General features: G+C 32.9%; 1 protein-coding gene across 1 annotated transcript in view; it reads left to right on the top strand.

Moving 5' to 3' along the window:
- The window catches only part of LOC149800497 (inositol 1,4,5-trisphosphate-gated calcium channel ITPR3-like), a 297,708-nt gene that overhangs the window by 151,751 nt on the left and 121,481 nt on the right, over positions 1 to 24,476 (top strand). Inside the window, exons 37-40 of the mRNA XM_089958443.1 lie at positions 1 to 188; positions 11,195 to 11,308; positions 12,711 to 12,789; positions 14,529 to 14,615. Of these exons, the coding sequence (XP_089814569.1) occupies positions 1 to 188; positions 11,195 to 11,308; positions 12,711 to 12,789; positions 14,529 to 14,615 (468 nt within the window). The remainder of the gene's footprint in view (positions 189 to 11,194; positions 11,309 to 12,710; positions 12,790 to 14,528; positions 14,616 to 24,476) is intronic.

Raw genomic sequence — 24,476 nt, 5'->3', positions numbered from 1 at the left:
GGAGAGAACAAATTTACTGAGTCAGTCTGCCAGACACTCTTCAAAATTTCAGAACTATTAAAGATCCTGAACAGTCCGAACATCAGCGACAACTGGAAGCGACCCTTCTTGCGCTTCTTTGTCTGGGTCTACCTAAATACTGCCAGTGGGATGAATGAGAGTTGGGATAGAGATATTCCACATGACAAGTATGTGTTCACCATAGCTCTGTGTTTACTATATTGTTAACAAATATCAGATCTTTTTACGTTTTTTTGGTCCCATGATTTTAATTTTGATTAAATGCCAACATAGATATGATTTTATTTCTTCTATTTACTTAGATACTGTATGTTTGTGCAATAATAATAATAATAATAATAAATAATGATAATAATAATAATAATAATAATAATAATAATAATAAAAATATCAAGTTGTGAAATACAGAGATACATGTTTTGCGATCTAATTGAGATCTAGGCCCAATTGTCACTAGGCTTTCCTAAATATCACCTCAAAATGAGTTTTCAAAATCTACTTTTTGATCATTCATTTCAACAAATATTTATATACATAACATTCCACTGGCTGTAAAACCCCAAACAGACATAATATGTTACATCTCTTTAATAGAATAATGTTTTAGTTTTGAAACTCAAACAATTTTCTCAGATTTAATGAGCTCTTTGTCTCTTATTTAATGAATACAATATTTTACCTTATGACTGACAAAAATAGAATTGTTCTCACATTACATAATGACACTATGATACATAATTACACATTGTGATACATTATAATAACTATGATACATACTAACACACTGTAATACATGATGACACTGATGCATAATGACAACAATACATAATAACTCTCTATAATTCATAATGTAAGTATGATACATGACACAATAGTACTTAATGGCACACTATGATACATACTGGCATAATAACATATAATGGCACACTGCAATACATAATAACACAATGATACATAAGATAATGTAAAATTGCAATCTTAGCAAATATTTTGAGAAATATAGTGAAACTGTAGCATCTGTGTGTGTGCCTGTCTGTAAATCTGTCCACTCTAAGATTAAAATTTTTCTTTAGATCATGATCATAGTTCGCAGGTCAATAAAATGCAGTCTTTACTTTGTAGGTCAATAAAATGCAGGCTTTACTTTGTAGATCAATACAACGCAGGCTTTTTTTGTAGGTCAATAAAATGCAGGCTTTACTTTGTAGGTCAGTAAAATGCAGGCTTTACTTTGTAGGTCAATACAATGCAGGCTTTACTTTGTAGGTCAATAAAATGCAGGCTTTACTTTGTAGGTCAATAAAATGCAGGCTTTTTTGTAGGTCAATAAAATGCAGACTTTACTTTGTAGGTCAATACAATGCAGTCATTACTTTGTAGGTCAATAAAATGCAGGCTTTTTTGTAGGTCAATAAAATGCAGGCTTTTTTGTAGGTCAATAAAATATAGGCTTTTCTTTGTAGGTCAATAAAATGCAGTCTTTACTTTGTAGGTCAATACAATGCAGGCTTTACTTTGTAGGTCAATAAAATGCAGGCTTTACTTTGTAGGTCAATAAAATACGGTCTTTACTTTGCAGGTCAATAAAATGCAGTCTTTACTTTGTGGGTCAATAAAATGCAGGCTTTACTTTGTAGGTCAATAAAATGCAGGCTTTTTTGTAGGTCAATAAAATGCAGGCTTTACTTTGTAAGTCAATAAAATGCAGTCATTACTTTGTAGGTCAATAAAATGCAGTCATTACTTTGTAGGTCAATACAATGCAGGCTTTACTTTGTAGGTCAATAAAATGCAGTCTTTACTTTGTAGGTCAATAAAATGCAGGCTTTACTTTGTAGGTCAGTAAAATGCATTCTTTTCTTTGTAGGTCAATAAAATGCAGGCTTTACTTTGTAAGTCAATAAAATGCAGTCATTACTTTGTAGGTCAATACAATGTAGGCTTTTTTGTAAGTCAATAAAATGCAGGCTTTACTTTGTAGGTCAGTAAAATGCAGGCTTTACCTTGTAGGTCAATAAAATGCAGTCTTTACTTTGTAGATCAATACAATGCAGTCTTTACTTTGTAGGCCAATAAAATGCAGGCTTTAGCTTGTAGGTCAATAAAATGCAGGCTTTACTTTGTAAGTCAATAAAATGCAGGCTTTACTTTGTGAGTCAATAAAATGCAGGCTTTACTTATTTGGTCAATAAAATGCAGGCTTTACATTGTAGGTCAATAAAATACAGGCTTTACTTTGTAGGTCAATAAAATGCAGGCTTTACTTTGTAAGTCAATAAAATGCAGGCTTTACTTTGTGAGTCAATAAAATGCAGGCTTTACTTATTTGGTCAATAAAATGCAGGCTTTACATTGTAGGTCAATAAAATGCAGGCTTTACTTTGTAGGTCAATAAAATGCAGGCTTTACTTTGTAGGTCAGTAAAATGCAGGCTTTACATTGTAGGTCAATAAAATGCAGGCTTTACTTTGTAGGTCAATAAAATGCAGGCTTTACTTTGTAGGTCAAAACAATGTAGGCTTTTTTGTAAGTCAATAAAATGCAGGCTTTACTTTGTAGGTCAGTAAAATGCAGGCTTTACCTTGTAGGTCAATAAAATGCAGTCTTTACTTTGTAAATCAATACAATGCAGTCTTTACTTTGTAGGCCAGTAAAATGCGGTCTTTACTTTGTAGGTCAATAAAATGCAGGCTTTACCTTGTAGGTCAATAAAATGCAGTCTTTACTTTGTAGGTCAGTAAAATGCAGTCTTTTCTTTGTAGGTCAGTAAAATGCAGTCTTTTCTTTGTAGGTCAATAAAATGTAGGCTTTACTTTGTAGGTCAATACAATGCAGTCTTTACTTTGTAGGCCAGTAAAATGCAGGCTTTACTTTGTAGGTCAATAAAATGCAGGCTTTGCTTTGTGGTCAATAAAATGCAGGCTTTACTTTGTAGGTCAATAAAATGCAGGCTTTACTTTGTAGGTCAATAAAATGCAGGCTTTACTTTGTAGGTCAATAAAATGCGATCTTTACTTTGTGGTCAATAAAATGCAGTCTTTTCTTTGTTGGTCAATAAAATGCAGGCTTTACTTTGTAGGGCAATAAAATGCAGGCTTTACTTTGTAGGTCAATAAAATGTGGTCTTTACTTTGTTGTCAGTAAAATGCAGGCTTTACTTTGTGGTCAATAAAATGCAGGCTTTACTTTGTAGGTCAATAAAATGCGGTCTTTACTTTGTGGTCAATAAAATGCAGTCTTTTCTTTGTTGGTCAATAAAATGTAGGCTTTACTTTGTAGGGCAATAAAATGCAGGCTTTATTTTGTAGGTCAATAAAATGTGGTCTTTACTTTTTTGTCAATAAAATGCAGGCTTTACTTTGTGGTCAATAAAATATAGGCTTTACTTTGTAGGTCAATAAAATGCAGGCTTTACTTTGTAGGTCAATAAAATGCAGGCTTTACTTTGTAGGTCAATAAAATGCAGTCTTTACTTTGTAGGTCAATAAAATGCAGGCTTTGCTTTGTAAGTCAATAAAATGCAGGCTTTACTTTGTAGGTCAATAAAATGTGGTCTTTACTTTGTTGTCAATAAAATGCAAGCTTTTTTGTAGGTCAATAAAATATAGGCTTTTCTTTGTAGGTCAATAAAATGCAGGCTTTGCTTTGTAAGTCAATAAAATGCGGTCTTTACTTTGTAGGTCAGTAAAATGCAGGCTTTGCTTTGTAGGTCAATAAAATGCAGGCTTTACTTTGTAGGTCAATAAAATGCAGGCTTTGCTTTGTAAGTCAATAAAATGGAGGCTTTACTTTGTAGGTCAATAAAATGCAGGCTTTGCTTTGTAGGTCAATAAAATGCAGTCTTTACTTTGTAGGTCAATAAAATGCAGGCTTTACTTTGTAGGTCAATAAAATGCAGGCTTTACTTTGTAGGTCAGTAAAATGCAGGCTTTACTTTGTAGGTCAGTAAAATGCAGTCTTTTCTTTGTAGGTCAATAAAATGCAGGCTTTACTTTGTAGGTCAAAACAATGTTGGCTTTTTTGTAAGTCAATAAAATGCAGGCTTTACTTTGTAGGTCAGTAAAATGCAGGCTTTACCTTGTAGGTCAATAAAATGCAGTCTTTACTTTGTAGATCAATACAATGCAGTCTTTACTTTGTAGGTCAATAAAATGCAGGCTTTACTTTGTAGGTCAGTAAAATGCAGGCTTTACTTTGTAGGTCAGTAAAATGCAGTCTTTTCTTTGTAGGTCAATAAAATGCAGGCTTTACTTTGTAGGTCAAAACAATGTAGGCTTTTTTGTAAGTCAATAAAATGCAGTCTTTACTTTGTAGGTCAATAAAATGCAGTCTTTACTTTGTAGGTCAATAAAATGCAGGTTTTGTTTTGTAGGTCAGTAAAATGCAGTCTTTTCTTTGTAGGTCAGTAAAATGCAGTCTTTTCTTTGTAGGTCAATAAAATGCAGGCTTTACTTTGTAGGTCAGTAAAATGTAGGCTTTTTTGTAGGTCAATAAAATGCAGTCTTTACTTTGTAAGTCAATAAAATGCAGGCTTTACTTTGTAGGTCAATAAAATGCAGGCTTTACTTTGTAGGTCAATACAATGCAGTCTTTACTTTGTAGGCCAGTAAAATGCAGGCTTACTTTGTAAGTCAATACAATGCAGGCTTTACTTTGTAGGTTAATAAAATGCAGTCTTTACTTTGTAGGTTAATAAAATGCAGTCTTTACTTTGTAGGTCAGTAAAATGCAGGCTTTACTTTGTAGGTCAATACAATGCAAGCTTTTTTGTAGGTCAATAAAATATAGGCTTTTCTTTGTAGGTCAATAAAATGCAGTCTTTACTTTGTGGTCAATAAAATGCAGTCTTTTCTTTGTTGGTCAATAAAATGCAGGCTTTACTTTGTAGGTCAATACAGTGTAGGTATTTTTGTAGGTCAATAAAATGCAGGCTTTACTTTGTAGGTCAATAAAATGTGGTCTTTACTTTGTTGTCAATAAAATGCAAGCTTTTTTGTAGGTCAATAAAATATAGGCTTTTCTTTGTAGGTCAATAAAATGCAGTCTTTACTTTGTAGTTCTATGAAATGCAGGCTTTGCTTTGTAAGTCAATAAAATGCAGGCTTTACTTTGTAGGTCAATAAAATGCAGTCTTTACTTTGTAGGTCAACAAAATGCAGGCTTTACTTTGTAGGTCAGTAAAATGCAGTCTTTACTTTGTAGGTCAATAAAATGCAGGCTTTACTTTGTAGGTCAATAAAATGCAGGCTTTACTTTGTAGGTCAATACAATGCAGTCTTTACTTTGTAGGCCAGTAAAATGCAGGCTTTACTTTGTAAGTCAATACAATGCAGGCTTTACTTTGTAGGTTAATAAAATGCAGTCTTTACTTTGTAGGTTAATAAAATGCAGTCTTTACTTTGTAGGTCAGTAAAATGCAGGCTTTACTTTGTAGGTCAATACAATGCAAGCTTTTTTGTAGGTCTATAAAATATAGGCTTTTCTTTGTAGGTCAATAAAATGCAGTCTTTACTTTGTGGTCAATAAAATGCAGTCTTTTCTTTGTTGGACAATAAAATGCAGGCTTTGCTTTGTAGGTCAATACAGTGTAGGTATTTTTGTAGGTCAATAAAATGCAGGCTTTACTTTGTAGGTCAATAAAATGTGGTCTTTACTTTGTTGTCAATAAAATGCAAGCTTTTTTGTAGGTCAATAAAATATAGGCTTTTCTTTGTAGGTCAATAAAATGCAGTCTTTACTTTGTAGGTCAATAAAATGCAGGCTTTGCTTTGTAAGTCAATAAAATGCAGGCTTTACTTTGTAGGTCAATAAAATGCAGTCTTTACTTTGTAGGTCAATAAAATGCAGGCTTTACTTTGTAGGTCAGTAAAATGCAGGCTTTACTTTGTAGGTCAATAAAATGCAGGCTTTACTTTGTAGGTCAATAAAATGCAGGCTTTACTTTGTAGGTCAATACAATGCAGTCTTTACTTTGTAGGCCAGTAAAATGCAGGCTTTACTTTGTAAGTCAATACAATGCAGGCTTTACTTTGTAGGTTAATAAAATGCAGTCTTTACTTTGTAGGTTAATAAAATGCAGTCTTTACTTTGTAGGTCAGTAAAATGCAGGCTTTACTTTGTAGGTCAATAAAATGTGGTCTTTACTTTGTTGTCAATAAAATGCAAGCTTTTTTGTAGGTCAATAAAATATAGGCTTTTCTTTGTAGGTCAATAAAATGCAGTCTTTACTTTGTAGGTCAATAAAATGCAGGCTTTGCTTTGTAAGTCAATAAAATGCTGTCTTTACTTTGTAGGTCAATAAAATGCAGGCTTTGCTTTGTAAGTCAATAAAATGCAGGCTTTACTTTACAGTTCAATAAAATGCAGTCTTTACTTTGTAGGTCAATAAAATGCAGGCTTTACTTTGTAGGTCAATAAAATGCAGTCTTTACTTTGTAGGTCAATAAAATGCAGGCTTTACTTTGTAGGTCAATAAAATGTGGTCATTACTTTGTAGGTCAATACAATGCAATGTTTACTTTGTAGGTCAGTAAAATGTAAGCTTTTTTTGTAGGTCAATAAAATGCAGACTTTACTTTGTAGGTCAGAAAAATGTAAGCGTTTTTGTAGGTCAATAAAATGCAGTCTTTACTTTGTAGGTCAGTAAAATGTAGGCTTTTTTGTAGGTCAATAAAATGCAGGCTTTACTTTGTAGGTCAATAAAATGCGGTCTTTACTTTGTGGTGAATAAAATGCATTCTTTACTTTGTTGGTCAATAAAATGCAGTCTTTACTTATTTGGTCAATAAAATGCAGTCTTTACTTTGTAGGTCAATAAAATGCAGTCTTTACTTTGTGGGTCAATAAAATGCAGGCTTTACTTTGCAGTTCAATAAAATGCAGTGTTTACTTTGTAGGCCAGTAAAATGCAGTCTTTTCTTTCTAGGTCAATACAATGTAGGCTTTTTTGTAGGTCAATACAATGCAGGCTTTACTTTGTAGGTCAATAAAATGCAGGCTTTATTTTGTAGGTCAATAAAATACAGGCTTTACTTTGTAGGTCAATAAAATGCAGGCTTTACCTTGTAGGTCAGTAAAATACAGGCTTTACTTTGTAGGTCAATAAAATGCAGGCTTTACTTTGTAGGTCAATAAAATGCAAGTTCTATTGTCTAGGTCAACAAAATGCACAACTCACTGAAAGGGATGTCTGATGCATTAGCCTTAATAATGTTCATGTATGATTTGGTTCACTATATACTTCCTTATATATCGAGTCCAACTGCAGACAAAAAAGACATTGACCTACTGTCACATAATGAGATGGCATATAAATTTTTGTTGTCATTCTGATTAATACTTTTTGCTGGCACATCATGTTATGATAGATCTTGGTTTGTGCAGTTTGGAGTTGAATTCAACAATTGAGAATAGAGGGTATTTCATTTGCTTTTATATTCAAATTAAAAATAGAGATGAATCAGTTAAGTGACATTTCAATTGATATGATGTCCACAACATCCCAGTGAATTCACAACATTTTTTGTGTGTCCAGATGCTGAGGCGAAAGGACATACTGGTCTTTGTCCATCCATCCATCCATACTTGCAATTCATCCACTTGCTTGTGAACACTCTAGTACTGACCTTGGATTTATCCCAAATTTCCTACGAAGCTTCATCTCAACAACAGCTCAGATGAATTTGATAACGATTACTCTTGGTGCTTATTTCTTAGAAAGATGGCTACTTGATAATCTTAGCAAATGCACTATCAATGTATAACTTAAAAACACTAACATCCATATTTTATTCTGTTTGAGCCAATTTACACATTGTGTACATATTTCATGGTCTTATGACCCACATTTTGGATTGCATTTCTATTGGTTACTTGTACTCTGCATCGAGATGTGGAAGCACAATAGTAATCACCCCTATCATTAATCCATCTGTCCCTCTATTCACACATCTTATAACCATCAGGTCTCTGCAACCCTTACACATAACTTGGTATTATTTTGATGGAGTTATTGCCATTTTTATGCCTCCACAGTGATTGCTTTGCTGCTGACCATTCATACAAACATATGTCCATAAGTCAGAACATGCATATTCATCACATATTTCATAGAGTTATTGCCCTTTGATTTTAACTTAGCATAGGCATTGCTAATGCACAGCCATGTGGACACTCTAGCTAACACTTTAATAACTGTATTTTCATCCGATTTACTGCGAAGATTCATCTCAACATGAGTGTCGATGAGGTAGATGATTAACAAATTCTGCATGTACTATGACCTTGATAAATCTATAATTGACCTTGGACATGCGCACTTTAGCATCCACAATTTTCATCTCATTTCAAGTAATTATCTGTAAATCTTAAACCTCAGAAAGACTGTCAATGAGTTGGATCATTGTCATACATGTATTTGGTGTACATTTATAAGTTTTCAGGAACCTGCATCAAAATGGCATGTATAGAAGTTGTTTGGATCCTGCATTAAGATGTCATATAGTGCATATATAGATATCATGTTTGGCATGTATGTATAAATGTTATTTGGACCCCACATCAAGATGCCATGTTTGGTATGTATGTATAAATGTTATTTGGACCCCACATCAAGATGCCATGTTTGGCATGTATGTATACAAGTTATTTGGACCCCATTTCAAGATGCCATGTTTGGCATGTTTGTATAAAAGTTATTTGGACCCCACATCAAGATGTCATATTTGGCATGTATGTATCAAAGCTATTTGGACCCCACATCAAGATGTCTTATTTGGCATGTATTTATTAAAAATTTGGATCCCACATCAAGATGTCATATTTTGCATATATTTATAAAAGTTATTTGGACCCCATATTAAGCTGTGACATATGGCATGTATTTATGAGTTATTTGGAGCCACATCAATATGAAAAAGACTTATAGTATTTATTTTTCCATTCATCTGTCTGTTAGTTCATGCTTCTTGTAACAACAAAATCTGTGCAACCCTATACTATCCATCTGTCAGATCACATGTGTAACCACAAAATTTAATCAACCTTTTACCATCCATCAGTCCATGAATTCACACTTCTTTGTAGCCACAAAGTCTCTGCAAGCCTTTACCATCAATGTGATGGTCAATTCAGATTTGTAATACCAAAATCTATGCAACCCTTCACCATCCATTGGTCAGTCAGTTTGCACTTCTCATAACCACAAAATCTATGCAACCCTTCACCATCCATTGGTCAGTCAGTTTGCACTTCTTGTAACCACAAAATCTATGCAACCCTTTATCATCCATCTGCTGTCAGTTCACACTTCTTGTGAGTTTATTAGCAGAATTTAGAAAAAACCCACTCAAGGTAACTGCATACAGTTTGGTATGCATGTTTGTATGCATACAATTTGGTATGTATGTTTGTATGCATATAATTTGATATGTATGTTTGTATGCATACAGTTTGGTATGTATGTTTGTATGCATACAGTTTGCTATGTATGTTTGTATGCATACAGTTTGCTATGTATGTTTCTATGCATGCAATTTGCTATGTATGTTTGTATGCATACAGTTTGCTATGTATGTTTGTATGCATACAATTTGCTATGTATGTTTGTATGCATACAGTTTGCTATGTATGTTTGTATGCATACAGTTTGGTATGTATGTTGGTATGCATACAATTTGGTATGTATGTTTGTATGCATACAGTTTGCTATGTATGTTTGTATGCATACAATTTGGTATGTATGTTTGTATGCATGCAGTTTGCTATGTATGTTTGTATGCATACAATTTGCTATGTATGTTTGTATGCATACAATTTGCTATGTATGTTTGTATGCATACAATTTGCTACATATGTTTGTATGCATACAATTTGGTATGTATGCTTGTATGCATACAATTTGGTATGTATGTTTGTATGCATAAATAGGTGACCTATTAAGACATTCAAGCCATTATAGCATATTTGTATTTTACTATTTGTGCAACTTGAAGTATTCTGGGCACAGAATCTGCAGTTAAATATTAATGCATATAGTTAAATATTAATGCATATTGTTAAATAATAATGCATATTGTTAAATATTAATGCATATAGTTCAGTTAGTTTTAAATCTCTTCCTCAAGATCCTTGTAACCAGCAAAACTCAGAAGCCAGCCAAGATGTTGTAGTGGAATCTGGTGTGTGCATTATCACACAAGACTTAAATGTTCATGTCAACAAGTCTATTTGGGATTGAGTTGCTGTTAATAACAATTAACTTATGATGGTGCTAATTACGTGTGTAAGTAATTTCATTTGATGGATTCTTTTGCAATCTGGTAGGAACATTGCCTCTTATTCCTATATATTCCTATATATATCTCATAGGAACATTGCCTCTTATTCAGATATATATCTGGTAGGAACATTGCCTCTTATTCCCATATATTCCTATACATATCTCATAGGAACATTGCCTCTTATTCAGATATATATCTGGTAGGAACATTGCCTCTTATTCCTATATATTCCTATATATATCTCATAGGAACATTGCCTCTTATTCAGATATATATCTGGTAGGAACATTGCCTCTTATTCAAATATATATCTGGTAGGAACATTGCCTCTTATTCCTATATATTCCTATAATTCCTATATATATCTCATAGGAACATTGCCTCTTATTCAGATATATATCTGGTAGGAACATTGCCACTTATTCCTATATATTCCTATAATTCCTATATATATCTCATAGGAACATTGCCTCTTATTCAAATATATATCTGGTAGGAACATTGCCTCTTATTTCTAAATATTCCTATATATATCTCATAGGAACATTGCCTCTTATTCAAATATATATCTGGTAGGAATATTGCCTCTTATTCAAATATATACCCTTTTATGGATTTGTCTTGCAGATCCATTTTTAATTGTTATGGATTCTGGCATTTAGGTTTATGTATTACGGTTCGATGGAGTTTTGTAACAGACATAACTCAAGAAGTATTTTACAATGTCTGATGTAGTTTGATTTGTGGGTTGGAAACCTACCCAGACTAGGGTGAGTTCGCTGCAGTGATGGGTATCTGGAAACTGAATAGTCTCCAGTTTCATCATGTGCCATTCAATATCAGTGAACAAAAATATGTCAGTGCAATAAAAATGTTACACTTCCACATTTCAGTGCCATTTGGGAATTCCTTAATAGTTTTGATGGCACACTTCAGACTGTGACGGAGTATGCTCGCAATAATGGTGATGTTGTCAAGCAGCTATTGAAGAGACCTCCTGGCACAAGGTTGGTAATCTTCAAAGTTTCAGCTTTCCCTTTAAACAAGAAAAGAAATACTCTGTCGGATTCAAATCTCAGTACTCTGGTGCAAGCAAATCTCAGTACTCTGGTGTATGCAAATCTCAGTAGTCTGGTATATGCAGATTTCAGTATTCTGGTGTACACATATCTCAGTACTCTGGTGTATGCAAATCTCAATATTCTGGTGTATATAAGTCTCAATACTCTCGTGTGTACAAATCTTGACACTGTTGGATGCAAATATCAGTACTCGGGTGTATGGAAATCTCAATATTCTGATATATGCAAATCTCAATATTCAGGTGGATGCAAATCTCAATACTCTGGTGTATAAAAATCTCAATTTTCTGGTGTATGCAAATGTCAGCACTCTGGTGTATGCAAATCTCAATACTCTCATGTATGCAAGCTCAATACTCTGGTGTATGCAAATCTCAGTACTCTGGTGTATGCAAATCTCAATACTCTCATGTATGCAAATCTCAGTACTCTGGTGTATGCAAATCTCAATACTCTCGTGTATGCAAGCTCAATACTCTGGTGGATGAAAATCTGTTTAAGAAGTTTGTATCAAGAATGTGTGCAAGATTTTCTTTTAAAAAAATATTTATGTCAGTAAAACATGGACTGCTCCAGAAAATGGTGTTTAGATAAGCACATATTTCAACCATTACTGTACATGATTTTAAGATGAATGTTTATACAGCTCTCAGACCAATTAATCTGATATGGATTGCATGAATATCTGGTACGGCAACTGCATTGATCCTGACTGAAATTTTCTATTTACATTGGGACTATAGCTCAATTCCTCTATATTTTAAAAATGTAGACAAACCATGTTATTACATATGTGTCATCAGATTAATACAGACAATTATAAATGAATTTGTGTGAAATAAACATTATGCATACATTAAATGAAAATGGTAAATATCCATTTTTTTAAAAAGAAACTTATTGATTTTCTCATCCAACATATTGCATGTTATATTTTGGGGCTCTAAACTTCTGGGTCTTGAGTGCATGTCTGTGTAACATATTGTAAACATCAGAGTGTAAAAAAAAATTAAAGGGATTTCACATATTACAATCTTGGGAATAATTCATTGCTTTTTGGGTATGGAAATGAAACTATTCAGAAAACATGGAATTGTCTTTAGAGGGCACTGAGCTATTCTTTTTGTTCTTTGTGCACTCATGGTAATTATGGATACACTTTTTCTGTTTGTAATATACCTGAAATGGAAGTTTTCCACACACATGCATTAAATAAATAATTAGCAAATCTTTAACATATGCTTTATACAAATATTAACACAATTGCTGTTCAATTTTCACTTTTTACAAGTGCTTCATGTCAGCTGGTTTGATTCCCTCTTTGCAGTGACCAATCGACAGATCATGCAGATACAATTCGAGGATCCCTGCATTATTTGTTTGATGCTGTGATGCCCTTTCTTCAGGTATAAATGTGATAGAAACTATTTTTCATGTAAAATACTACCATTTGTGTATAACACTTTCAGTTACAAAAGACTGTCACATATGGCACAATCAATTTAGGACATGATCTCATTGCCATAGCAGTATGAACTCTGACCCTCACATATGGCACAATCAATTTAGGACATGATCTCATTGCCATAGCAGTATAAACTCTGACCCTCACATATGGCACAATCAATTTAGGACATGATCTCATTGCCATAGCAGTAGGAACTCTGACCCTCACATATGGCACAATCAATTTAGGACGTGACCTTTTTGCCATAACAGTATAAACTCTGACCCTCACATATGGCACAATCACTTTAGGATCTGACCTATTTGCCATAGCAGTATAAACTTTGACCCTCACATATGGCACAATCAATTTAGGATCTGACCTATTTGCCATAGCAGTATAAACTCTGACCCTCACATATGGCACAATCAATTTAGGATCTGACCTATTTGCCATAGCAGTATAAACTTTGACCCTCACATATGGCACAATCACATATGGCACAATCAATTTAGGATCTGACCTATTTGCCATAGCAGTATAAACTCTGACCCTCACATATGGCACAATCAATTTAGGATCTGACCTATTTGCCATAGCAGTATAAACTTTGACCCTCACATATGGCACAATCAATTTAGGATCTGACCTATTTGCCATAGCAGTATAAACTTTGACCCTCACATATGGCACAATCAATTTAGGATCTGACCTATTTGCCATAGCAGTATAAACTCTGACCCTCACATATGGCACAATCACTTTAGGATCTGACCTATTTGCCATAGCAGTATAAACTCTGACCCTCACATATGGCACAATCAATTTAGGATCTGACCTATTTGCCATAGCAGTATAAACTTTGACCCTCACATATGGCACAATCAATTTAGGATCTGACCTATTTGCCATAGCAGTATAAACTCTGACCCTCACATATGGCACAATCACTTTAGGATCTGACCTATTTGCCATAGCAGTATAAACTCTGACCCTCACATACATTACATAGTAGCCCTTCTGTACAGTCAACATTATTATATGGTTTGATCACTTTGCACTTGGACAAATTTGGTAAAGTGATTAAATTGCTTACCAACAGACTGGCTATATAAGATCACCTAAGTAGAAATGACCTTTGACATTGAATCTAGTGTGCATCCTCAACTGTCATCTTTTTTCCTTTGATTGTCAGGAATTGCTTTTTTTAATTTCTCCAAAACAAGCACAGTACCAGTTTGAAACTAAAAGATGTTGAAATTATCCTACAATTAATGTTGTTAAGTTTTATGCAATTGATGCCAATCCACCTTTATGTATAGCTGGGGTAGCAACTTAAACTAAAACTGGGCTAGAATTAGGCAAATGGAAAAGGCCATAATTTTGCTGATTAGTGGTAAGATTTTGCTTTTCTTCAATTACTATTGTTTTGAATGTATGCAATGTACCCAGTTAATTACTAGGAATCCTTAGTTTAGTGAAGTTAAACATCAGTTTACTGATCAACCATGTGTCAGATTAAAAGGGTTCATAATGTAAAGGTAGTTTAATGAATTAAATTTATGAATAATTGATATCTAATTTACTTGACCATTATGTAAAGGTGGTCATTAAATATAGATGGTCACAGTAGCAGGCTTGACTGTACTTAGTATTGATATAATATCCATTAAAAACAGTGTATATTTTTTGTTCCAGGCTTTCTGTCAGACTTATTACCAGCATGACGGTGCCAAGTTTCCCAAGGAACCCGGGTACATGGATGCCCTTGCTCGCAGTTTTAAAGTAAGACCAGCAAACATGATCTTTGTGAAGTGAAATTCAGTATAATTGGTGGGAGTTATTGTGTCTGTAATTACATGAAAGCTATTTGCTGGGTCACTGAATGATTGTGTCTATAAGTAGGTGAAAATTAATTTGTGATCATCTAGTGATCGGGTCTTTGTACATGATGTCTATATTCATGACTATGTATATCCAACATTTTTTGTGTGGGTACGCACTTAGTTGAGGTACTATGGAGGTTTGTACAGGCAGGCAAAGCAAGACTGCATGAATTCATTGAGCAAGGTTCAATTCTCAGTTGTGGATGAATTATAAATCTCTAGCATTATAGAGTGTTAACCCTAATTATATATATATATATATATATATATATATATATATATATATATATATATATATATATATATATATATATATATATATATATATATATATATATATATCCATCCATGTGTTTCAATGTTTATTATGATTGGCAGATATTTTTCCCCCAAAATGTAACGTAGTCACTAGCTATTGCTGGAATGTATTATCAAAATCAATTAAAAGAGTATTATTTATTGTTATCCAAAAAGTAAAGAAATATTGATATATTTCATTAATTGATGTACCAGATAATATATAGCTTTTTCTATCTGGATTTGCTGTTGCTTCAGGTTCATGATTCATTATTCATTTTTATTTAACTATCCAACTTTTTATTTATTTTTATCATAATAACACATCATACAATTTTATCTAACAACCATATTTTATTCTTTCTTATGATTTAAACTTCTGTATTTGTTATCAGCAGAAATAAAGCTTTAAAAATAAACAACCCTAACTTAGCAAAATATGTTCATGAGCCTTATAGTGAAATTGCTTTTAAAATTATTTTATTGGTGGTAAAAATAAAATCGTTTATTTAGCAGACTTATTTGGGTGGGCCTTAGAGTGTAATTGCTCCTAAAATTGTGTTTTCTTTGGATGACAATAAATGATAGCTTTCTGGTGCTTCCATCTTCTCCTTAGGTTCTGATTATGACATAGTGCCTATGAATGTTGTTGTAAGGTCTTTTATGCGCTGACATACTGCCATGGATGATATATATCTAAAGGAAACTTCACTCTTGGACTAGACCAGAAATGTCTGCCACTTAGGTATTATGTATTTTTGGGGTCATAAATCTGCCTCTTGATCAAGAATAATTTACAGGGACTGGAAAAGTTTCTGATGCCTGGGTCCAGCTTCAGAGTGGATGAGGCTGAATAAACTTGGAACTGACATTACACAGTTGTTCTGGTTTCTCTTTGTTCATAAATTTCTAGGTATTTTAATTATGTGTTTTGTATGTACTTGTACTTGTATAATAGCATAAAATAAAATCAGCTTTACTTAGTATTTTTATCCTTTTCGAATACAGGTAGCTTTCAGTTCAGGAAAACAACATATTCCATCAAACTGAAATTTTGACATGCATATTTAGAAACTATTCCAAGCATTCACAGATAAATGAATGCTTTTTTTACAAATGAAATTGAAAATGTTGCTGACCTTTTGTAGGGCCAGACAGGTTAAGTCCATTCAGATGTTTTATGCTATAATTTATACTAATGCAGTTTGATTGGGTTAGTTTAAACTTTAAAGTGCCCTTGTGAAAGCATCAGTTTCATCAGGTGAGGAGACTATCTACAACATTTCCAAAGGGTAATTTTTCTTTCCAGTGAATGAGAAATTTTCATGACTTGTGCATTCCATATCTTTTAAAATTTGGCTCAGCTTATAATTGGACTCTTAACTATCATTCTGCCATTTTGTTATCTTTATTTATGTACCTTCCTAAATATCGTAAGATGTGCATGATGATGATTCGTCTGGGAATTTTTCCAATTCAGTGTCAACCTAATTGGTTGCATTGCTAATTCCCAGTGTTACATAAGCAGATGAAGAAAAGAAAGCTCTATCTGATTATGTATTTCTCTTATTAAATATATAATGAATCACTTAGAAAGGTTTGTTTTGCCGATATTCACAGTATAATTTGACTCATCCTTTTTTAACCATGTTCATAAGTTTGCAAGCTTGGTTGGAAGGTAATTCTAGATCTGACCCTTGATTTATTTTTAAAATATTACAACAACATGAAATACTGTTCTTTGGGTTAAATAAAAAAATTGATGTCTAAGAGAAGTGGCACTGGACAATAATGGCCAAGTTTTAAGATTGTTATGTCTGGGTAGTCATAACAAAATGTCATTGAACAATAATGGCCAAGTTTTAAGATTGTTATGTCTAGTTGGTCATAAACAAATGACACTGAACGATAGTGTCAGTATTTTAAGCTGATCTAGTTGGTCATAAATAAATGGCAATGGACAATAATGGCCATGTTTTAAGCTGATCTAGTTGGTCATAAATAAATGCAATGGACAATAATGGCCATGTTTTAAGCTGGTCTAATTGGTCATAAATAAATGGCAATGGACAATAATGGCCATGTTTTAAGCTGGTCTAATTGGTCATAAATAAATGGCAATGGACAATAATGGCCATGTTTTAAGCTGATCTAGTTGGTCATAAATAAATGGCAATGGACAATAATGGCCATGTTTTAAGCTGATCTAGTTGGTCATAAATAAATGACAATGGACAATAATGGCCATGTTTTAAGCTGATCTAGTTGGTCATAAATAAATGGCAATGGACAATAATGGCCATGTTTTAAGCTGGTCTAATTGGTCATAAATAAATGGCAATGGACAATAATGGCCATGTTTTAAGCTGGTCTAATTGGTCATAAATAAATGGCAATGGACAATAATGGCCATGTTTTAAGAGTGTTATGTCTGGTTAGTCATAACAAAATGTCATTGAACAATAATGGCCAAGATTTAAGATTGTTATGTCTAGTTGGTCATAAACAAATGACACTGAACGATAGTGTCAATGTTTTAAGCTGATCTAATTGGTCATAAATAAATGGCAATGGACAATAATGGCCATGTTTTAAGCTGATCTAATTGGTCATAAATAAATGGCAATGGACAATAATGGCCATGTTTTAAGCTGGTCTAGTTGGTCATAAATAAATACAATGGACAATAATGGCCATGTTTTAAGCTGTCTAATTGGTCATAAATAAATGCAATGGACAATAATGGCCATGTTTTATGTTGATCTAGTTGGTCATAAATAAATGGCAATGGACAATAATGGCCATGTTTTAAGCTGATCTAATTGGTAATAAATAAATGCAATAGACAATAATGTCACTGTTTTAAGCTGGTCTAATTGGTCATAAATAAATGGCAATGGACAATAATGGCCATGTTTTAAGCTGGTCTAATTGGTCATAAATAAATGCAATGGACAATGATGGCCATGTTTTAAGCTGGTCTAATTGTTCATAAATAAATGGCCATGGACAATAATGGCCATGTTTTAAGCTGGTCTAATTGGTCATAAATAAATGGCAATGGACAATAATGGCCATGTTTTAAGCTGGTCTAATTGGTCATAAATAAATGCAATGGACAATGATGGCCATGTTTTAAGCTGGTCTAATTGTTCATAAATAAATGGCCATGGACAATAATGGCCATGTTTTAAGCTGGTCTAATTGGTCATAAATAAATGGCAATGGACAATAATGGCCATGTTTTAAGCTGGTCTAGTTGGTCATAAATAAATACAATGGACAATAATGGCCATGTTTTAAGCTGATCTAGTTGGTCATAAATAAATGCAATGGACAACAATGGCCATGTTTTAAGCTGATCTAGTTGGTCATAAATAAATGGCAATGGACAATAATGGCCATGTTTTAAGCTGATCTAGTTGGTCATAAATAAATGGCAATGCACAATAATGGCCATGTTTTAAGCTGATCTAATTGGTCATAAATAAATGGCAATGGACAATAATGGCCATGTTTTAAGCTGATCTAGTTGGTCGTAAATAAATGGCAATGGACAATAATGGCCATGTTTTAAGCTGATCTAGTTGGTCATAAATAAATGGCAATGGACAATAATGGCCATGTTTTAAGCTGATCTAGTTGGTCATAAATAAATGGCAATGCACAATAATGGCCATGTTTTAAGCTGATCTAGTTAGTCATAAATAAATGGCAATGGACAATAATGGCCATGTTTTAAGCTGATCTAGTTGGTCATAAATAAATGGCAATGGACAATAATGGCCATGTTTTAAGCTGATCTAGTTGGTCATAAATAAATGGCAATGCACAATAATGGCCATGTTTTAAGCTGATCTAGTTGGTCATAAATAAATGGCAATGGACAATAATGGCCATGTTTTAAGCTGATCTAGTTGGTCATAAATAAATGGCAATGCACAATAATGGCCATGTTTTAAGCTGATCTAGTTGGTCATAAATAAATGGCAATGGACAATAATGGCCATGTTTTAAGCTGATCTATTTGGTCATAAATAACAATGCTTTTGAACAATAACTGCAAGGTTTGAAACTTACTGCCAGTTTCCCTTTTGAATGATGCTACTATGGTCATGGGATGTTATTATCACTACTCTTCGAAGGTTGGCCATGGGATTTTTTTGTCAATACATTTGAAGTATGGTTCTGTAGAAATGATATTATGTTGTCGTTGCTACTTTTGAATTGTGGTCATATAGAAATGGGTTTTTATTTATCATTTCTACTCTTGAATGATGGTTGCATAGACATGGGATTTTATTATCATTTGCTACTCTTGAAGGATGGTTGCATAGACATGGGATTTTATTATCATTTCTACTCTTGAATGATGGTTGCATAGACATGGGATTTTATTATCATTTCTACTCTTGAATGATGGTTGCATAGACATGGGATTTTATTATCATTCTACTCTTGAATGATGGTTGCATAGACATGGGATTTTATTATCATTTGCTACTCTTGAAGGATGGTTGCATAGACATGGGATTTTATTATCATTTCTACTCTTGAATGATGGTTGCATAGACATGGGATTTTATTATCATTTCTACTCTTGAAGGATGGTTGCATAGACATGGGATTTTATTATCATTGCTACTCTTGAATTATGGTTGCATAGACAAGGGATTTTATTATCATTTCTACTCTTGAAGGATGGTTGCATAGACATGGGATTTTATTATCATTTCTACTCTTGAATGATGGTTGCATAGACATGGGATTTTATTATCATTTGCTACTCTTGAAGGATGGTTGCATAGACAAGGGATTTTATTATCATTTGCTACTCTTGAAGGATGGTTGCATAGACATGGGATTTTATTATCATTTCTACTCTTGAATGATGGTTGCATAGACATGGGATTTTATTATCATTTCTACTCTTGAATGATGGTTGCATAGACATAGGATTTTATTATCATTTCTACTTTTGAATGATGGTTGCATAGACATAGGATTTTATTATCATTTCTACTCTTGAATTATGGTTGCATAGACATGGGATTTTATTATCATTGCTACTGTTGAATGATGGTTGCATAGACATGGGATTTTATTATCATTTCTACTCTTGAATGATGGTTGCATAGACATAGGATTTTATTATCATTTCTACTCTTGAATGATGGTTGCATAGACATGGGATTTTATTATCATTTGCTACTCTTGAAGGATGGTTGCATAGACATGGGATTTTATTATCATTCTACTCTTGAATGATGGTTGCATAGACATAGGATTTTATTATCATTTCTACTTTTGAATGATGGTTGCATAGACATAGGATTTTATTATCATTTCTACTCTTGAAGGATGGTTGCATAGACAAGGGATTTTATTATCATTTGCTACTCTTGAAGGATGGTTGCATAGACAAGGGATTTTATTATCATTTGCTACTCTTGAATGATGGTTGCATATACATGGAATTTTATTATCATTTGCTACTCTTGAAGGATGGTTGCATAGACATGGGATTTTATTATCATTTCTACTTTTGAATGATGGTTGCATAGACATAGGATTTTATTATCATTTCTACTCTTGAATTATGGTTGCATAGACATAGGATTTTATTATCATTGCTACTGTTGAATGATGGTTGCATAGACATGGGATTTTATTATCATTTCTACTCTTGAATGATGGTTGCATAGACATAGGATTTTATTATCATTTCTACTCTTGAATGATGGTTGCATAGACATGGGATTTTATTATCATTTGCTACTCTTGAAGGATGGTTGCATAGACATGGGATTTTATTATCATTCTACTCTTGAATGATGGTTGCATAGACATAAGATTTTATTATCATTTCTACTTTTGAATGATGGTTGCATAGACATAGGATTTTATTATCATTTCTACTCTTGAAGGATGGTTGCATAGACAAGGGATTTTATTATCATTTGCTACTCTTGAATGATGGTTGCATATACATGGAATTTTATTATCATTTGCTACTCTTGAAGGATGGTTGCATAGACATGGGATTTTATTATCATTTGCTACTCTTGAATGATGGTTGCATAGACATGGGATTTTATTATCATTTCTACTTTTGAATGATGGTTGCATAGACATGGGATTTTATTATCATTTCTACTTTTGAATGATGGTTGCATAGACATGGGATTTTATTATCATTTCTACTCTTGAATTATGGTTGCATAGACATGGGATTTTATTATCATTTCTACTCTTGAATGATGGTTGCATAGACATAGGATTTTATTATCATTTCTACTTTTGAATGATGGTTGCATAGACATAGGATTTTATTATCATTTCTACTCTTGAATGATGGTTGCATAGACATGGGATTTTATTATCATTGCTACTGTTGAATGATGGTTGCATAGACATGGGATTTTATTATCATTTCTACTCTTGAATGATGGTTGCATAGACATGGGATTTTATTATCATTGCTACTCTTGAAGGATGGTTGCATAGACATGGGATTTTATTATCATTTCTACTCTTGAAGGATGGTTGCATAGACAAGGGATTTTATTATCATTTGCTACTCTTGAAGGATGGTTGCATAGATAAGGGATTTTATTATCATTTGCTACTCTTGAAGGATGGTTGCATAGACATGGGATTTTATTATCATTTATACTCTTGAATGATTGTTGCGTAGACATGGGATTTTATTATCATTTCTAATCTTGAAGGATGGTTGCATAGACAAGGGATTTTATTATCATTTGCTACTCTTGAAGGATGGTTGCATAGACATGGGATTTTATTATCATTTATACTCTTGAATGATTGTTGCGTAGACATGGGATTTTATTATCATTTCTACTCTTGAAGGATGGTTGCATAGACAAGGGATTTTATTATCATTTGCTACTCTTGAAGGATGGTTGCATAGACAAGGGATTTTATTATCATTTGTACTTTTGAATGATGGTTGCATAGACATGGGATTTTATTATCATTTCTACTTTTGAATGATGGTTGCATAGACATGGGATTTTATTATCGTTTCTACTTTTGAATAATGGTTGCATAGACATGGGATTTTATTATCATTTGCTACTCTTGAAGGATGGTTGCATAGACATGGGATTTTATTATCATTTGCTACTCTTGAAGGATGGTTGCATAGACAAGGGATTTTATTATCATTTGCTACTCTTGAAGAATGGTTGCATAGACATGGGATTTTATTATCATTTCTACTCTTGAAGGATGGTTGCATAGACATGGGATTTTATTATCATTTGCTACTCTTGAAGGATAATCATATAGAGATGGCATTTTCACTGAAACACTTCTCAGTATTTGTTGGTTCTTTATGAAAATGTTAGCAATGTGACCTCCCATAATTTGAATAACATCATAACAGATTGTTTGATTTACTAAATGGATGGCCACACTTTTAGTTAAAGAAAAAATGCAGACAAACATGTTTCTTGCAATACTCAATTATGGACAGACAAACCAACATTTAGAAAAGGAATAAAATTCTTTCTCGCAATATAACTATTCCTATGTAAATGTGATGCTGATCTAGCCTCCATAATATCTACCACCGGGGCTATTTTAAAAGAATGATTCAAATTTGGCATCCATAATGTCTGCCTTCAGGGCTATTTTAAAAGTGTGATGCTGATCTAGCCTCCATAACATGTGCCTTCAGGGCTATTTTAAAAGAATGATGCTGATCTAGCCTCCATAACACCTACCTTCAGGGCTATTTTAAAATAATGATGCTGCTCTAGCCTCCAAAACATCTGCCTTTAGGGCTATTTTAAAAGATAGATGCTACTCTAGCTTCCAAAATGTCTGCATTCAGGTATAATCTAAACCTCTTTATATAGCTATTTCTCCTGGACTGACAGTCATACAGACAAGGGGCTGTAACTGAAATACTGTTATAACAATACATGTGTCTTGGTTTTTGAGTGATAATGGTGCTCAGTTTGACCATTATGATGGCACCATAGTGGCCATCTTGAAAATCTTGTTATTACTGTTCCATGTAAATCAAAGATGTCATTGACATGTTATCACAAAAACATTTCTTGCAATATTTAATTGGTTATTAGTGAAACAAGAAACAGACCTGGGTATTATCATATGTTTCTTTTGCAGAGGAATTTTTGAAATATTTGATTTGTTTCTTCTTTGTCATTGAATAGCATAGCATATATGAGTGAATTTTAATGAGACTTTGCATTTAGCTAAATTCCACTGAATAATCTGATAGTAGGTACTCTGACCTTGATTTCAAGGTCAAGGTTATTTACTAATAATTTGCTGCAGCTATACTAACTCAAGAGCATATTGTCACAAATTAATGGATTTTATCAAACCAGTTTGTGGATAAACCGCATGAATACATTGAATGAGGCGACTCAATTAAATTTTCATCCTTAAAAATATTATCTTAGTTTGAAAAAACCAAAAGCATTTCAATGATTTTCTTTCCATGATATCAAATCATGATTTTTATAACCAAATATGGAATGTTGAAGTTTCTCAGTGATATCATAAATGGTTTTGATGCTCAGCCATTAAAGGTAATATTAGTGGACTGAAGAAATGGACTTTTATCGGATTATTTGAAATTCTTTTCAGTCATTAAAGTCTCAGTCACTGTAAGAGACGCTTGCTTGTAACCATGAATAGTATATGCTATTAAAGGATTTAATCTAAATTTAAAACATCTTGGTCTGTCATATTAATTTTCAGAAAAATGTCTGGAAAAGGACACAGAAATGACATAAATATATATTGAATTCTTTTTTTTATAGTATTGTTTGTTTATGAGCGTTTGAAGAATGATACATGTATCTCTTCAGTTGGCACTGAAGTTCATGGCTGGGTGATAGCTAGAGGAGATGCTCCTACTGTTTTTGTAGATGGATCATTGTTTATTAGTCCTTAAATTTGTGTATTTTTCAACCACAAAGTGACAACTTGGCATATATATATATATATATATATATATATATATATATATATATATATATATATATATATATATATATATATATATATATATGTATATTTATTTATTTATTTATTTGGTACCAAGCACAGTATATCTAGGTAGGAGAGGATGATACATGATACATATCTTTCAAAAATACATGAGGAATGAACTTATTTTATAACTGTCCTCTCACTTCAGCTGAAATAACCTGTAAATGTTTTTATAATGAAAATGGTTCTCAAATATTTGGACAAAAACTGCACTGTAACTAAATGTTAACACTTGTACATAATTCCTTGCTAAATTTCCAATGCCTTTATCCTTGCAAACTTGTTTGCTATTATTACTGTAATCAATTTAATGTATAGTCATGTATTATTTGTATGATTAGTGATCCATATTAATCAAACACCAAATTTGTTCTTTGTGCTATGTTTCACTGTCAGACTCTAGTCCAAC

This window comes from Sinohyriopsis cumingii, chromosome 5 (assembly GCF_028554795.1).
Source record: "Sinohyriopsis cumingii isolate HCF-2022 chromosome 5, ASM2855479v2, whole genome shotgun sequence".
NCBI classification, from domain to species: domain Eukaryota; kingdom Metazoa; phylum Mollusca; class Bivalvia; order Unionida; family Unionidae; genus Sinohyriopsis; species Sinohyriopsis cumingii.
This window is presented reverse-complemented; position numbering and strand designations above follow the sequence as displayed.